At 45.8% G+C, this 18,031-nt stretch overlaps 2 protein-coding genes across 10 annotated transcripts in view; one reads left to right on the top strand and one right to left on the bottom strand.

The window, feature by feature from the left end:
* The first annotated feature begins 527 nt into the window (after positions 1 to 527).
* LOC111075586 lies at positions 528 to 3,087 on the top strand. 2 transcript variants are annotated; one of them, XM_022368958.2, is made up of 2 exons: positions 528 to 835; positions 1,898 to 3,087. In XM_022368958.2, the coding sequence occupies exons 1-2, from the start codon at positions 598 to 600 to the stop codon at positions 2,491 to 2,493; spliced, it is 834 nt and encodes a 277-aa protein (XP_022224650.1). In that variant the 5' UTR covers positions 528 to 597; the 3' UTR covers positions 2,494 to 3,087. The 2 variants fall into 2 exon arrangements, with proteins under 2 accessions (XP_022224650.1, XP_022224649.1); XM_022368957.2 differs by lacking the exon at positions 528 to 835 and adding an exon at positions 1,370 to 1,687 and having other exon boundaries at positions 1,898 to 3,084.
* Positions 2,849 to 18,031, bottom strand: part of LOC111075585 (transcription factor collier) — a 30,273-nt gene continuing 15,090 nt past the window's right edge. Inside the window, exons 6-12 of one of the 8 annotated variants that reach the window (XM_022368954.2) lie at positions 7,058 to 7,139; positions 6,802 to 6,982; positions 6,290 to 6,571; positions 6,060 to 6,207; positions 5,688 to 5,980; positions 4,623 to 5,087; positions 4,218 to 4,310 (exon numbers count right to left, since the gene is read on the bottom strand). In XM_022368954.2, coding sequence (XP_022224646.2) covers positions 4,948 to 5,087; positions 5,688 to 5,980; positions 6,060 to 6,207; positions 6,290 to 6,571; positions 6,802 to 6,982; positions 7,058 to 7,139 — 1,126 coding nt within the window. In that variant the 3' untranslated portion in view covers positions 4,218 to 4,310; positions 4,623 to 4,947. Of the gene's footprint in view, positions 4,311 to 4,622; positions 5,088 to 5,687; positions 5,981 to 6,059; positions 6,208 to 6,289; positions 6,572 to 6,801; positions 6,983 to 7,057; positions 7,140 to 18,031 lie in introns of all 8 variants that reach the window. The other 7 variants (XM_022368949.2, XM_022368948.2, XM_022368952.2 and 4 more) reach the window with 7 other exon arrangements.

The raw sequence follows: 18,031 nt of genomic DNA, 5'->3' as shown, positions 1-18,031 counted from the left end.
ACTATCGACACTTTCAAAACAGGCGATAAGTCTAATCACAGATTTGTATTAAGTTTATTGCCATAAACTACTTCAAGAGTAAGATTTCGTTTAGCTTTTACATGCTACATGCTACAGGGCATATGAATATCCAAACAGCAACGAATGTAAGGGGCCGGCAGCTCTCCATTTGACAATGGCATGTCTGGTGCGTGTTATTGGTTATATTATTTTCCTATATCTTACTGGTGTCTATTGAAGTGTGTTGTTATAGTAAAAAAAATTCCATTGCAGGTCTGCCAGAAGACAAACACTAACCTAACAGAGAATGGCTGCGTCTCTTTCTGTGGCGAGATGCACATGTTTGGAAGCTCAGCCTGACATTGGCAGAGCCTCGTTGCTCAACTATTGTACCGCCATTAAAATATGTTTACGCCAAACATAATAAACCAAATGTTTGACGGCACCCCGTCTCTCGTACACCTTGCACCGAACAAAAGCAACAACACTTTGCAGCACTGTTTTGTGCGTGACTGAATGTCGTGACATGCGTGCTTTGGTTGTGTTTGTGTGGATTTTATAATTTCGTTAAGGTTTTGTTTTTATAGTGAATTGAATATGCACGTCGAAAAGAAGTCTGAGCTTCGAAATCTCCTCAAGTCGGGAGACAAGCGGTGTAAATTGGTTGAGCCAAGGAACACAAAGAGCTGCGTTTGGAGGTTTTTTAACTTGGTTTCCTTCGACGACAAAATAGAGCCGTACGCCTGCTGTAAAACCTGCGGTGATCTCTTATCATATAGCGGGAAGACTGGCACGGGAAGCTTACTGCGGCACAGGTGCTTGCACTCAAATAACGGTAAGTTCAGGATCTGATATATTCACGCACGTCCTCCTCACTGCCACGCGTGCCCTCCGTGCCCACCGTGTCCGTAATACCATCATTACCATCGCGATAGAATCAGAGACCGCCTCGCCGCAGTACCGTAATCTGTGACCGATATGTACATCTCCGTTCCTTGCAAATACAAGTGTTGCAAATAATAAAACAAACCAATATTCTGGGGGGAAACAAACATAGATACACACCGACATACATACATATGAGTACATACACAAGTGAAACCAAATTGTCTGTACAAAATCTGCCAGTTCCCACTGTCAGGGTTGCGCCCATCAACAAACAGATTTGTGTATGTAAATACGTGCCATGAGATTATTATAATATAAATTCAGCAAATTAAACTAATAGAGCGCATTTATCTTTTTATTCAATATAATTGTTTTTGTATTTTTATTTCTACTTTTTGGTTTCTTTGTTTCCCCTCCCTTACACTTTTTGCATTTTGCAACACTAAAATGGGTATTGGACATTGGACAACACTGACGCCAGCAACGCTAATATAATCGGCATTTTCATTTGTAGAGAAAATTTTAGTTTTTCACAAATTAATTCATATCTAAGAAGTAAAGATGCCAAAGGGACGCGTAAGCAATGTGTGGCAGCACTATGACATCAACGAGGATTGTGAAAACTTTGCGATATGCCGCTATTGCGGTAATAATATATCGCGTGGTGGCATGGCCAGCAATTTGAAGGGGAACAATACCACCAATTTGTGGACGCATCTGCGCCACAAGCACAGCGACGAGGTGATCGTGAATCCGGTGCAGAGCCGCCAAGGGCGTATAATTCCCATTATTAAAAAAGGTAAACAACAATCTGTACAGTCCTGTTATCAGCTAGCGAACATTTTAGGCGGGAGGCCGAACGCGCTATCGAGCATTGGGCGCGCTATGGCCGACTTGGGGTAAACTATCGTGGACTGCCATCTCTTGGTGGCTATTGATGTTTTTCGACGAGTTTCAATGTATCGCATATCTTATTAACAAACACTCTATCGCATATGTATAATTGCAGAGAAAACCGTGCGAATTACCAAGGCCAAGCAGCTGGTACGGGAGCCATTGCATGTGGCCAAGCCGAAGATTGATAGGCAGTCCAGCGCGTACGTAGGCGAGGCTGGAGCACTCCCGCAGAAGTGGGAGGAGTATGAGCAGAACGATGAGATCAGCGAGGACATCAAGGACATTATCTACAGCGAAGATCCGCTCTGCTACAGCCCCATACATGTTATGGAGGAGGAGGTTGCCCTCGAGTCTGGCGCAAAGGTCACCGTGCTGAACCCCAACGGCCAGACCCGCGCCACCATAAGCGCCGCACCAGTCGTGGCCACTGTGGTGGCCTCAAACCCCAACACGTCCAACGCGGCCAAACAGCTGAAGAACAACCTGGAGACATCCATCGACCGCCTGACCACGGTCAGCGAGCAACTGAGCTACATTATTCAGCAGAACCACGAGGAGCATAGCAAGGATGACGACTACTACTTCGCCCTGAGCCTTGTGCCCAGCATGCGCCAGATGTCGCTGAGCCGCAAGCTCTATGTGCGCACCAAGATCCAGGAAGTTATCTTCAAGGCAAGCGAGGAATCCGGCTCCGCCAAGGACGAATGAATTGTATAGATTAAGTGTGGCTACCAAGAAAGCGAAAAAGGAAGCCACATAACACAAAGATGAATGTGTTTGAATGTGTTACTTGCTCGTTCGGTTTTTGGGTAGCTGCATTTAATCGATTAGGCTAACTTTACGACTTTATGTATTTTGTAAATCCACTTAATAGATTATCCTCGAGTACGAGGCTGCATCATTTTTATCAGCATTAATGTAAAAACTTTATTCACAACTAGAATAAATAACCAAATAAAGATCTGACAGAGAAAACAATAAAAGAAAGAGAGAGAGGGAGATATATAGTGGAAAAGCTGCATTCATCTTCATATTATTGATGACGTTTATTTTAAATAAATTTTATTTAAATAACTTGTTAAGATTTACAAAACAGAGAGCGTTGCTAGATTAGAATTATAATTATTATTTGTATATTATGTTATAATTTACAAATCGATTTTTGCGGCTAAGTTCTGTCTATGCCAATCTCTTATAAATATGTATGTGCATATCCCTATCGGCATATCGGTATGGAGGCGATTCCTCTCGCTCGTCGAGTAGATCTAGACGTACAAGCATACAATTACATTATATAATACAATACAAATACAGATTGCAATAAAACTTCTACAAATAAACAATAAACTTATGCTGTACTCGGTCTGTATGCCATGTCTGTTGTATACTCGTATGTATAGCATGTATATGTATAAGCATATTGTATGTATATGCACCCAGATATCTTAGGCCTAGGCTTAGATTCTAGTCAACAAATCGGTAGTTTATCAAACACTCTGACTTGAATAGCTAAATGTATCTAATGATGATTTTGGTGTTACTCCGAATGAATTTCTAAATTTTGGATATGAGATGATATGATACAAAAATGTATTATGGATTGATTGTGTGTGTTTTGTTTATGTGAGAGATGGCTACTAGGACTAAGTGCACGATATGTTTGCCAAAAGTTTTGTATGTTTGTATTTATAAATTTCTTGCAATATGTAAGTATTATGCTAGATATGTATGTATGCGGCAAATGTTTAAGTTCTGGTTTTAGCAATTTGTGTGTGTGTGTGTGTGTGTGTGTGTGTATATCTATTTAGGTATATAACATTTTGATTTCGGTTTTCTCTGGCTGAGTTTTGAGAGTATTTCCCTATAAGTTCGTACATCCAGATGGGTGTCGTATACAAGCATATTTTAGTTAGGTGTATGTCCAAAGGTTTATTCAAAAATGTTTCATCTGTTTTGGTATATCTGAATTCGTATAATTTTCAATCATCATGGGTATACATATAAATTGGTATAATTTCCTCTATTCACAGATCCGATCGTTATGATATATGTATATATTTCATTTAGGTAATATATATAGGTATAGTATATGTACATAGAGTTGAATCAAATTTGGAGTCTCTCCCACCAGCATGATATGCCCCCCCATTTCATATGTATTTCCTTTACTCTGATATGGTATCATATATGTATGTGTATATGTAAGTATTTAGTAGTATCTATTGCCTAGGCATATTCTCAAACACAATCAAAAACGGGAATCAATCGACAAAATATACAACTATATTGATTAAGTGTGTGTTTTTTTTTTTATTTTGGAACCAGTTTTCTTGTTTTGTTTTTGTTTTCTTCTTCTATTTATTGCACTTTCGAGCTTTCCAGTTGGGAGGGGAGTATTGGTTGGCCTGCCAATAGCCTCATTTAGTAGTAATATTATTTGGTTGAAGTCACCAGCTGACTGGTGCTGTACCCCTGGGTGTTGCAGGTGGGCAGGGCGAAGGGATTGAAGCTCAGGCTGCTGACTCCTGCAAATAAATGTGAGAAGTTGGTGTTGGAATTAGTTCCAGGGAAATATCAAAGATAAATTAACTTATTTGTATGCGTTTAGTTAAAGGGAAATTGAGGTTTCCTGAGTAGAAAGTTTCCTATTTTTAGGCACTCAATAATACTTATGGTGAGGATATATAAATGGGTATTATTTGAGTGCTTTTCCTCGTCTAAGTTGATCTTTCCCCAGTTAGATAGCCCACCAAACAGACAATAGATCAGTATATATTTTTGGGGGTATATTAATCGTAGTTAGAGTTAAATATTGGGATAATCAAAATTATAAATACCGTTAATCGTGTGTTGTCTGTGGTGTTTTTGTAGGTGGAAGTGTGTTTGGTTTTCAGTGCTCAGCCACAGCCACAGATTGCAGGGCGTCCTTGCCGAGAGATAAGAGTGGATCTGAATTTGTCCAGCTGTGTGTGTTTTCTGTGTGGGTTGGTGGGGGGGCTGGTGTCTGTGTGGGTGGGCGTGTTTCAGCAGCATTTAATTTCAACAAAATGTCGTTACTCCGGCCCATTCCCATTTGCACTCCTCCTTCTGCACCTCCTCCTCTTCTGATGCTGCTCGTCTCTTCCATTGGCTCTGCGATGAGCTTCTGCTTGCTGTAGCTCCTTAAACGGCCGCCGCCGTGGCTGCTGACACGGCCGGATTGTGCCACGGCTGGTGGGGATGCGGATAGTGATGCGGATGGGCGGCGGCCACATGATGATGCTGCACGAACGCCTGATGCCACGTCGACGACACGGCGGACACTGTTGAAATTAATGGCGGAAAATGCACTTTGCTGAGCATACTTTTGTTCACTTTGTTTTTTTGGGAGGCGGTTGGGGGGGATGGGTAATTTGGAATGGCTTTGGCTGGGGTTGGCTGGGACTGGGCTTTGAGTTCGAGTTTGAGTGGGTGGGTGGGTGGGTGTCACGAGGGGACAGGTTGAAATAATATGTAACAGAGAAACCAAACTAAATCAATGGAAAGAAAATTGCCTGGGACTCTGAAGAGATGATGGATCGTAGAAGGGGGCAACGATATCTCAGCGTTGCTGAGCTATACAAATATCTGTTCTTTATTCTATTTCTATCAGAAGAATATTTCTTCTGAAACTTGCTTTGCATCTTTTATCTTTAATACAGAAGGGTCCCTTCTATCCTCGATGGATTATCCTAATTTAAGAACTGATTTATACCTTTATTTGGCTTCCTTTCATCAAGATCTTCCTTCAAGAAACATGCACCTCTATCTACGCCTTCCTTCTATCTTTATGTCTTCATGGACTCATTCTCTAAGTCAAAGCTCGTATCGTTCCCTTCAGCTCTTAGTACTACGGGTGGGGTGGGGGGATATGCTCTACTTACTTGACGTGGAGTTGAAGACGCTGCCCGGCGAGGAGGAGAGCGTGCCCATGTTGGGTGTGGGCGCATAGCCGTTGGCCGTGGCTGCCACCGCTGCCGTGGTGGCCGAGGTGCCGTAGGAGCCGCCCGAGCTGTGCGGTGTGGAGGCGCTGCTGCAGTAGCCGCCGCGTGGACTCACGCTGCTCGACTGGGCGCGCTGGTAGTCGTCCTCGGTCCACTGGCCGCTGCCGTCTTGCACGCTGACAGCCAGCTGCCCGGCATAGGAGTTGAAGCCGGTGGAGCCGCCCGGAGATCTGCTGCGCGCCATGGGGGACGAGACAGTGAAAGAGTGAGAGGCTGCGGGCGGAGGATTCGGGGCGGAGATGATGCTCTTACCTGGGCATAGAGTAGAGAGCCTCGACCAGGTCGGCGGCCCGCTTCAATATGATCTCCTTCTGCAGCTTCTCCGGATCGCCGGGATGGCGTGGTATGAGCTTCTGCAGGCGCTGGAATCCGTAGTCGATTGTGGGTTCGTTGAGAGCTGCTTGAAGCGCGCAGAAATGGATCGAGAGGTTAGGCATGGACTAGGGAGGGCGGGAGGCAGGGAGCGATGGGCGACCACTTACAGACATAGACGAAGCGTCCGGGCGATCCCTTGCAGAACTGCTTGCTCTTGTAGGAGAGCGTCACCTCGACGACGCCGGGTATGTGCCTGGGCGGGGTCTGGACGCGGATGGCGTGCGAGGTGATCAGCTCGCTCCACACGAGCATCGTCCCGAACACCACCTGCAGCCCATCGAAGAAGTTATCGCCCACAATGATGACTGTGGCGCCGCCAGTTGTCCAGCCCTCGCTCGGGGAGATGGCCTTGATGCAGGGCGTGGCCACCGGCAGGGGCGGATAGAGACCTGCAATGGATTCCAATGGGTTTCAAGGTGAGTCAAATGCTTCGCCAAAATGCAACTTTTCTCTGGGATTTTCTCTGCCAATTGCTACAAATCAAATCAAAAATGTCGGGGATGGGTAACTCTTTTGGATAGTGGTGTGGGGGAGGGGAGGGGAGGGGATTGCTGGGGGGCTGGGGCTACGTAAAACGAAAAAAAGTGTTTTGTGGAATAATTGGAATTTTGCTACAGACCATCGTAGGTACTGTCGGGCGCTAGGGGGTGACCGGATATGGACAGGGATGTGTTGCCTGTACCTTCCGTGGTGTCCAGCCGCTTGGCCCTCCGTCCGTGCTTCGAATTGTTGTGCACGAACATGTTGTCGGAGATGGCCAGCAGCGGTCCGTCCACGGCCACCTGTGTCGAGATGACCACCTGCAGAGGGGGAGACGGCAAAGTTACCGATTAGCACCGATAATCATCGATTCTTGGTTAGGCATCGCCACTCACCTGGAATCTGCGCATATCCCGCGGGTTGCCCGCATTTTTCAGGCAGTTTTGATTGCACTTCAAGAAGAACTTGAGAAAGAAGCTGAAAGAAGCAATGAAACGTTTTTAATGGTGGGCAAAATTAGTCAATAAACTTTACACTGCCAACAAACAAAAAAAAACAGTAGAGTTCTCTTACTCAAATAAATTGGTAATTAAGTCCCAGGAATACTCTGGATACCACCACAAATCCAGATCATTCTTTGCTGATTTCTAAACTTTATTCCAGTGGCACTTCCCTCCCCTTTTTTTTCGCTCTGTGTACTGCCTTCAATTAAGTCTCTTTATGACGACTTCGGATGCGGCTTTATGAGCTGCTAATCACGGGTTTTCGCCTTTTTGCTGCCTGCACTTGCTACTGCCACCGCCACCGCCACTTGCTGCTGCTTTTCCTGACTATTTTCAAGCAGATGTTGGCCCTGCGGCTAGTTCGAGTGCGCCCCTTGCCACTTGCCCCTTGCTGCCGCGTTGCCTCGTTGTTGTTGTCTAAACGATGCCCTGCCCCGGGGCTGCGGACGCGATAAGTGGCTTGCAGTGCCCGATCCGACAGCCGGCGAATGTCCTGCGGCTGTACGGGATCCGTGATATGTGCCCCGCTGGAAATTGACACCCGTGAGTGGCGCATTTAAATGGCAAAAATACTTTTATGCATCCGCGACATGATAGGGCCTTATCCTGATAGCATACACCCATATACCCATACCCATACCCATCCCCTTGTTCCTTGTTCCGCTTTGCAGAAATAATATTTTCCTTCCTTCTCATTCTCACAGCGGGTGGCCCACCAATTTTCATCATTTTTTTGTTGTTGTGTTGTTCCTCACTCGACAAATTGAACAAATTAGCAGGGTAGCTGCGTCATTGGGTGCAGGGTGGGCGGGAGGTGGAGTGTTAACCAGCGGGGAAACATCTGCATATGTCCCTGCTCTGTGGGAGAGTGTCAGCAAATTTTTGTATGCCCTTGAAAGTCTGAAAGGGATCACAAGATAATCCTTGGGATTTCAATCTACAAATCTCTTGAGAGCGAAAGTTTCTTGAGGATATCCATATCGGAGGGTATATGCCTATTCGTATACACCCCAAAAAAGCTCAGCTTATACATTAACGCATTGAAAACCATTCAGCAATCCATAATTCATACACGAAATATTCGATAACGAATTTCAATTGAAGCTGAAACTGATAAGAAAATATTGAACCAGACAGATCGCAGATGAAAATGAATCAAAGCGAGGCCAGAATGCCATTCACACAGCGCCACACCATGCTGAATTATAAGCGAATTTATACACAAATTTATTTGGAATCACAAATGTACATATGTACAAAAGTAGAGGCAATTTCTGTAGATTACAAGCAGCGCGTGAAGCTAATCGAAGTCGAATTGAGCCGTCGCCGTCGCCGTCGACTCTGTGAACTGGTTGAGGGTCTGCACTGGGAACAGATGTGGGGCGCTGAGGGCCCAGAATCGATGTGCACTGACAGCGGCGTCATCATCATTCACACACAGGCACATCCCATCCCATCCCAACCCCTGAGGGAGCGAGAGCCATGTATCTGTCAGATGCAATATCGAGTTACAGCGTGGAAACGCTCACAGATGCAACTGCAGCGAGGAGAACCTATGAAATTTGAATACGTATCGAGTGGCTATTGTGGAGGATCATTCACTTGATGGGCTGTGGAATGGAGTGGTGGATAGGAGAGGTTCATCCCCTGGTATAGGAGGGATTGGGCCCATCATCGCCCTGCATCTTTATGGGCAGCTAATTGACTTTCTCGGAAGCGGCACTGCATCCCGTGCCCTCTCACGCTTGAATTACAATGTTTTCAAAATATCCTGACAGGATGCATAAATTGCCAGTGCTCCCCTTGGCGTATCCTTGAAGATATCCATTTGCATATGTCTCCTTGTCGTTTACGAATCGCGTACTGACGAATCCTGACCAATTCAATTTCCTATGCGGCGCTAGGATTTTGCTCTCTGCTGCTGCTGCTGCTGCGCTCGGCTCCCTGCCCCACTCCCTTTGGGGCAATTAAAAATTCCAGTCGCGTCCTGCCAATAAATCAAAGTGTCCTCCATCTTTGGGCTCTCCCTCGCCATCTCCATCGCCATCGCTTGCTTCCTTTGCCAGGATTCTCTGCTTCTGCGGCAACAAAGTTTGCTCTTTTGGCCTCTTCTTTGTCCTTTGTTTTGCCAGCAACGCGAAATTTTCATTTAATGAAAAGCTACGCATCATCAAATGCTCGCACATGACAGAGGCGCACCTCAGGGGCGACATCCACCACCACCCATCCCATGGCACTTGAATGGGAATGGGATGGAGCTTGGATGGCGATGATTCTGCTATGGTGGGGGGTCTATTGGCAGCTCAGGCACGTAGAGCCAACGAAGTGCATAATTGGTCATTCATATTTGGAGCTGGGGGCCGGACACCGAGCAGAAATTCGATTGGGTGGAGATTTTCCTATTTTTCAGTGGCTGGACAAGTCCTTAAATTGCCGAATCAATGCCTTGGAGTAGCAGGGGAGGCTGATTTCTGAGGCGAGCAAATTGTAAGATGGGAAAAATAAGCAACAATGGGATGGATAATGGGTTTCAGCAGTTAGACTATAGACTTATATTTGAATAACCCTTCCTTCTATTTTTAAATAATTAATAATCATTCGGGGCTGCACCAATCTATTAAAATTAGTTGAAATCCTTTGAAAATAGTTTCTTAAATGCTCCACACCGATCAACAAACTTTATGGCCCCCGCAACATCCTCAAATCCATCTGGCAGCCGATAACCTCTAAGCCCCCCATCCATCCCAATCCCGTTCCATTCACGGCATTCGAGGCACAGACAATTGAAATAAATTCGAAATATCTTTATCCAAAAGTTAAGGTTTTTCTTTATGGCCAGGGGGCATTCTCTGGAGCCAGGAATGGGGGTGGGGCAGAACGATTAACTGTAAATTTGCAAAGCAGCAAAAACAACAACAGGCGAAAATTGTGGCCTTATCTCTCCGGGCATCGCCAGCAAAAACTCACACAAATTTAATGATGAATTTCCAGAGAGCATAAATCGCTTTACCTGCCTGCCACCTCTTGGCTGCTGCTTCCTGCGTCTCCCCCACCCCACTTTCTCTCTTTCCTCTTTGGCGGCTCGGATGTTGTCGCTGATGTTATCAGGCAACAGCGTGAACAGGCAGCGCGGAGCCGAGAGCGTTTTTGGCGCACGCCGGCAAAACACCAACAAGCAGCAGCAGCAGCAGCAGAAACAACCAGATGGATAATGTAGCTTGTGGGTGCCGACACTTCTGATACCCTACCAGATCTATAGTTCAAATGGAAGCCATGGGATACACTAGGCAGTCGGGATTCTGGTCTTGATGCTGCCCTTCAAGGGTATCCAGGAACAGCTATTCTCTCTCCCTCTCTCCGGTAAGGGTAAAACGGGTGAGGAGTCGGCGGCAACTTGTCTCTAATTTTTCACTAACGATAATATTCAAAATTTTCAACTTTATTGTCGCATAAACTCAAAGGAAATGACACAGAGGAGGAAGCATGCTCCGTAAGAAAAAGCAGCAAATGAATGAAGAAGCAACGCTAGGCAAAGGTGGTGAGGCAGGAGGCAGGAGGCAGGAGGCAGAAGGCAGAAGGCAGGAGAGCTTTGTGTAGTGGCTGGGGCTGGGGGTGTGGGGCGAGAGTCAAGCCTAAAATAATGCGAAAACTTACTTTCGCGCCATTTCTATGCCTTTTGGCATTTTCTCCACCAAAACACACACACACGAACACACACAAATAAAGAGAGCGAGAGAAATCCACACAAAAACATGGCCGTCACCATTTTGTTGCTGTTGCTGCTTTTGTTGCTGCTTTTGTTGCTGTTTCTGTTTCTGGTGGTGCTTTCTATTGTTGTTGGGCTTTATTTATTTATGCTCTTTCTCGGCTTAACGCTCCACGCTTCACAGCGCGCCCCAGCAGCACCCTCTGGCCAACCCAGCCACCCCCAAACAAAAAAAAACACCCACTCCCACAGCTTCTTTGGCTTCTTGCTTGCCCTTGCCCGCTTTCTTTGTATTATAATAGACTTTTTCGGTGGGGTTGGATCTGGAACTTCTTCTTCTCCGGCTTTGTTGTTGCTTGCTTGTTTTGTGTGTTCTGTCTGCAGCTTCGGTTTATCCTTTTTTTTTATTTTTGCCGGAAGAGAACTTGTTGAAAACACTTTCGCTTGGAGCGCGGGAGAGACAGGACAGCCAGCCAGCCAGCCAGCCAGCCATCCAGCCAGCCGGCCAGAAGAGAGCGAAAGTGAGTGGCTATGAGATGCTGTGGCGCCTGTCTTTGAGTGGTTTTCTTATGAGTGAGCTTTTTAAACGGCTCCCGGCTGTTCATTTCATTTCATTTCATTTCAGTGAATGAAGCTCCTCTCTTTCTCTCTGTCTGTGTGAGCGTGTATTTTTGTTTTGGGGTTGCTTTGGGGATTCAATGTCATGCCGCTGGGACCCGGGAAATACCTTCCGAATGTTCTTGTTATTTTTTTTTTCTTTCTTTTTTTTGTGTTTGGGGGGTAGAAAGAGCGGCTTGTTGTTTTTGGGATTTCTTCATCTTTAAACTGATTATATTTGTACACATGGCAAAGGCACAGGAACACACTCGTGGATATCAGACATCGATAAAAGTAGCTGGCAGCAGACGCACGCACAAAGATACAAATGTATCTTTTTTGGCTGAAAAGGCTGCTGTCTACGTGGAGTGTGTGTGTGTGTGTGTGTGTGTGCGTGCGTGCTGCTGGCTTTCCCCCCATTTCGTTAGCAGTTCCCGTAACCTTTGAACCATCAAATTATCGACCTCATTGAAATGCTCAAATTATGCCAACTATTCGGCGTGTGTGTGGCTGTCTGTGTCTGTGTGTGTGTGTGTGTGTTGGATGTCAGTTAACGCTTTTAATACCATTAATTATGCAACGGGGGTAAATGGCCAAGGAAATGGCTAACGGAATCACACACACTCCGCACTCCACACTCATAGTGGAGCACATCCCCAAAAAGGAGACAAAGACCGAGACCGAAACGGAGACGTAGATGATGACAATGGGAGGGAAGGAAGGAAGGTAGGCAGGGAGGAAGGCACTCCATATAGTTAAGATCTGTGAATTTTAAATCCATATGTGCGCCGTTCTGCGCTCCTGGCGGTTATTTCAATTATGCACATCATCATCATCAGCGATGGTTAACTCATTTCGCTTAACCTGTGGCAAATCGTTAAAGGGTTGGCCATAACTACGTTCCCAAGGCAGTTCTAGTTACGGTGAAAGTGCTCTAGAGAAAGTTATTCAGACAAGAGCGGGCAGCTATAGAACATTCCTATCCTTCCATAATAGCCCAGGCTAATTTTTTCCACATTAATCTTTCAGCCACATTTTTACTGCAAATTTAGTTAACTTTGTTGCCATTTGTTAAACCATTTGCAAATATACCTGTACATATGTAAATATGTGCATACATATTTATGATTTAATAAACTGCATTTCCCGGGAGATAAACCAAATTGTACCTGCCAAAAATGTGCTGTGCCAATCGAAAGAGTGAAGTGAGGCAAATTTGCATTAATAATTCAATTTCAATAGACAGTAGTCGACTGACTGCGAATATGCAAATTTTCGTGGCGTACGAAATGTTCTTTGAAATGCAAAAATTCAATGTGAATTCCATTTTCTATTTCTATTTCCATTTCCATTCCTATTTCCATTTCCATATCCGTTTCCGTTGATTTACGAGGTGCAAATCAAGTGCAGTTCAAACTCAATTGTTTCCACTTCAAAGATAATCGCAAGGATGGTCCTAGGTGCAAGATATACTCGTAAGTAGGTATATCCTTAGAGGATAAGCCTGTCTGACTGCGATAAAAATGCAGAAATATGAGATGTTTCCAGCCATCTCTATCGATAATTAACTGTTATGGGAGATCGCTTCCAGTGGCTTTCTGTCTGTCTGTCTGCGTTGTCTGCCCAATATTTCATTGGGGGGGGAACTGGGACTGGGGACTGTCGATGGCTGACCGACCACAAATGCCGTCAAAATGTGGCCCCTACTTCCTTTTCTCCTTTTTTTTTGCGTCGCTTTGAATATTTGAGCAGGACAAAACGTCCTCTGCCGGCCTCCCTGCCTCATCTCACTCGTCGCTCATCCAGGCCAACAGTGGCGCGGCAGCCAACCACTCCGGCTCTCCACCCTGCCCCACGCCAGGTGGAATGCATTTAGAAAATTAAAAACTGTAGCCAGCAACTAGCAGCAGTTTTGTCATCATTTTTAGCGCGATTGCCCGATTATCAAGGCATGCAATGAATGGCCCAAAACATTTGTTCGCCTCACGCAGCCCAGGGCCGAGACAGAAGTGTAGAGGAATATTGGGCCAGACCATGGCTGAGATTAGCCAAAGGATATTTTTTTTTATCCTATAAGATATCCGAAAGGGACTATTTTGTATGTGTTTTCATGTATAAAATTTAAACAAGATTTGTTTACGTAGACGGATAAATGTCTTCCATGTGGACACGCTTTCCTTGCCCTCCAGTGTTCAATATTTCGCTGTGTGTTTTTGCATATTGGACACCACAAAATGTCAATTCTATTCGTTGTACAGTGGGCAGGGAGGGGGGAAGGGAGTGGGCGTGTGCCGTGTAGTGGTCGGATGGGGAGTTGGCACTTAGTTTATTTGGTGGACGATGGCGGGACAATATAGAAAATTGAAATAAAGCGAAGAAAATGCCAATGACGTAGATAAATGCAAGAGTGGCGAATTTTCGATTGTTCGCTTGAGAGCTTTTTTTTCCACTCTTTGTAGTGTTTTTGATACCCTTTCAAAGAGTATTTAAATTGGAAAGAAACATACATATGAATGGAGAAAATAATCATATTTGTACACATTTAAACTTAGCATGGAGCCTACTTTTTATGCACTCCAAGATTTGATCACTCACCATAGGAGCTGGATCGCTCTCGAAGGGTATCAAAAGCTTCGTCGCATAGAGCTAGACTTTTTTTCTTCTGTTTCTTTTTGTTCTTTCACAGTTTGTTTTGGCTATGCAGATGGGTGTTTGAGTGGCTGTTGCTGTTTTTTTTCATCGCGATGAGTGCGATAGTGGAAGGAAGGGAGGGAGGGGGCGAGCACAATTTACTCAAATTAAAAAGTCGAACGCGGGCGTCGGTCACGCGATAACGATTTTAATGGCCATCGCTGATAACAAGGCCAATTGCATGCCTGTCAATAACATTCACGTCATTACGCATACGCCAGATGGTGGTGAGCCACCAAAACAAAACAAAAAACAGCAAAAAAACAAAGAAACAAAAAATGATTTCCAGCAAATGGAATACTACGAAACAACAGAGAACAGAGAGAAAACACTGGGAACACAGAGCACAGCATAGCCACAGTCTCTGTCTCTGTCTCCGTCCCGTTCCGTTCCGTCAAAAATGTGTGACAAAAACGTGGAACATGTCGCAGAACCAACAACACGAATACCTGGCCAACAAGCAGAACAAGAGCAACCGACCAAGTACGATCGCAGCCGACCACCGCCGAAGTGAGCTTTAAATTCACTTAATTATGGAACACACACGAAGTGCATACCAACATAAGTCGGAGAGGTGGTGAAGGTGAGTGAGTGGGAAGGGGGGGGGATCAGAAAACAAAAAAAAAACAGAGCAACAAAATCGAAATGCGAAGACAATGCTCGAGAGGAGAAGAGAGCGGAGCGAGACTGCCCTCGCAAATCATAAATAAAAGAGGTAGCAGCAGGAAGAGAGCAAGTGCGGAAGAGAGCGGAACCGAGACAAAGCGGCAAACAAAGCCCTCCTCCTCCTCACCTGCCCTGCGTAATTGCAAATCCGCAACGATCTATTGCACAGTGGGACGGATCGGAGGAATGCAACAAGTACTTGAACAAACATAATAAGGGAAAGTTTCCATAACTTACATACGAAATATCATATGATGTAAATTATCATGGAATTTTAATACTTATTTGGCTGAATTTGGCCCCACTGTACCGCTGGTCATTGTGTGCACAATTTCGGCATCTCCAAAGCATCCTCCTCCGCCGCCGCCTGCACCCTCCGCAGATCGCCTGCATGAATAACAGAGATTCATCAATAAAACATGTGCGCAGATCTCCAAGCAGAGCAGAGCAGAGCGGAGCAGCGAAGTCGCAGTCGTAGTCGCAGTTGCAGTCTCAGTTGCTCCTACTCTCACGGCACACGTTCGAACGTCAGTCAGCCGTCTGTTCCGAAGCAGGAAGAGAGCTTGCGCGAGCGGGACAGCCATAGAGAGCGAGTCCAAGTTGGAATTGAGGTGCTGTTGTCCGAGACTGCTACTGCTACTGCTACCCCCCGTCTCATCGTGGCTGCAGTTACTGCTGGCTGTGGCTGCTGGCTGCTGGCTGTTGCTACTGTTGCTGCTGTTGCTGCTGTTGCTGCTCTTGTCATATCGTATCAGTTTTTGGCTTTCGTCAACCACTTTGAAATGCAAGCATGTCCCCAGCAGAGCCCCCACCAACCCGCTGGCGGCTACCCCCTTGCGGAATTTTCAATCAGTTCCAATTGTTGCGCGCTGGCTGCTGACAAAGTTTCCCAAAGAGGGAAGACCAGGAGTGGGAGCGGGAGCGGGGCGGTGCAGTGCAGTGCGAGGTGAACGCTTCGCTTGAGTGGCAAAATGTGCTGGACCTCCGGCAGAGTTAGCGCTTTAAGGCTTCTCTGCTCCTGCCTGCTGCAGCTCCCATCTCTGCTCCGCACTCCTCTCCTGTGGGGCCCTGCAAAATTTAGTTGCGAACACATAGATTATCCGTGAGTCTTTGTCTTTCTGCTGGCGGCATGATCTACTGGCATATCAATGAGCAGGCCCCACGATAGGGAGTGGTGTGTGGCGAGTGGTGAGTGGTGAGTGAGTGGACAGGGCGGGGGGCGGTGGTTCATGGCTCGTTTGACTGATCCATGCCGCCTTTTAAGCTGATTGGAGCTGGGAGTGTTTTCAGCTAGTGATTGATATGCGCCTGTGTCCTGCTGCAGCTTCTGCCACAGCTTCAGCGTCCTCTTCGGCTTGTGGAATGCCGACAAAAGTTACAGCCCGACCTGACAAATGCGACATGTGCAGCCAGAGAGACCTAGAGATGTGCGCGTGACACAATAGTTTGTGGCAAGAGAGATCTACAAGCTACATACGGATTCAAAATAATAATATATACATATGGTATGCATATTGAAAGATCTCCTAGGAGGACACTCATACATTGCCAGCAAAGGAAAGTTTATTCCGACTAACTCTATGGAATAAAAAGGAATAATAAAAGGTGTCCAATCAAGGGATTATTACTTGAAGGAGATAGCAATAATTCTTCCCAGAAATATATGTACCTAAACCAATTCAATCACTACGCTATCTGTAACCCTAGCCCTATTTCTGCATTTCTTTCTTCTTGTATCACTCACGCTGCCATCTCTTGACGGGATTAACCAATTTGATGTGGCTCAGAGGAGGCTTCTGGCCTCTGCCTCTTCAGCAGACCGGCTAACAAGGCAAATAAATAGAGAAGAAATGAATTAATAATCGTAAATATCAAGCGCAAAGTGTCGCACCTGGGCACGTGGAGAAGAGACCCAGTGCTGTGGGCTGGGGGCTGGGACAGGGTACTGAATCTGCAGATCAGTTGTTGAGTGTAACTGTTATTCCAACGGATGACATTGGCATTTGGCTCCATTCTGGAGCACACGTTGCCACGCAAAGCAATTTTAACAAGATCATAAATGCGCAAAGGCGCAAAGTCGCGATCTCTGATCTCGCCGAGATCACTTCTACTTGTATCTCAGTATCTGCGAGTATCTGCGAGTCTCTGCAAGTATCTGTGTAGCAAGAGTTTTTCTTGGCTCGAGTTTGGTTTGGTTTTTCTGCAGTTACCACTTGGCTTGACCATTTCCTAATTTGCAAACTGATACTCGAGTTTCGAGAGGGAGGTGGCGGGCTCCGAGGAGGCAATCAATTAAATTTAATTATGACACCAATTATGGCCTGATTGCCGGCCAACCTGTAGCCGGTCGGACCTAGACACTTTTGCTAACCACATTAATAATAGAATCATTAAGCAGACTCTCGTGCCCAACTCGAGCTGGTATCTCGTCTCGTCTCGGTTCGGTTCGGTTCGGAGAACACCTCTGTGGGCAGTCCTCTAGATTCTAGAGTCTCGAGTCTCAAGTCTAGACCTGCCAATTGGAGCTGCAACTGGAACTTGAACTGAAGCTGGGCGGGTACGTAGTACGTACACAAATGTGCCCTTTAGGCAAATACTTTTGGACACCCATCCGCGGAGGACAGACCACCAATGTTGATGATGATGATGATGCACGTCGCCTCCTCTTTACATGGAATCACACGAAGGCACGATGCTTAGGCAGAGATCGATCGAGATCATTATCATCTGCATAAGGTGTGTGTGCTACACACTTTAATGGGGCCTGGGGACTGGAAAATTGTTTAACAACTCAATGAGGTGAGGCATGAGGGTGAGGGTGTGGCATGGGGGTGAGGGATGAGGGATGCCCAAATGAAGGGGTAAGATAATTTCATTCGCAATCAATTGGGTTCGTTTAAGGAACATGTCTAATTACTGTGGACAGAGATACGATGTGAATGAATGCAGATATTCTATTTTATTCGAAAGAACTGCAGATCTATTTTTTTATACCCACTCCTTCTTCCTTTTTAATCATAAGTTCCCATAACAATTTGTTTTTCATTTTGGTTTTTCTAATTTCCTCAGCAATAACAAAATATTTCCGAAGCCAATTAGAGGCGACGCACTCCCAGGCAGCCGCAGTGGAGGCAGGCGGAGGAGGAGGCGTGGAGTGGCTGCCACAAGGATGTGCATGCAATTAACATAATTCGCCTGACACGCGA

This window comes from Drosophila obscura, unplaced genomic scaffold (genome assembly GCF_018151105.1).
Source record: "Drosophila obscura isolate BZ-5 IFL unplaced genomic scaffold, ASM1815110v1 contig_25, whole genome shotgun sequence".
Taxonomy (NCBI): Eukaryota; Metazoa; Arthropoda; class Insecta; order Diptera; family Drosophilidae; genus Drosophila; species Drosophila obscura.
Note: the sequence above shows the minus strand (reverse complement) of the source record. Positions and strands in the feature narration are given on the sequence as shown.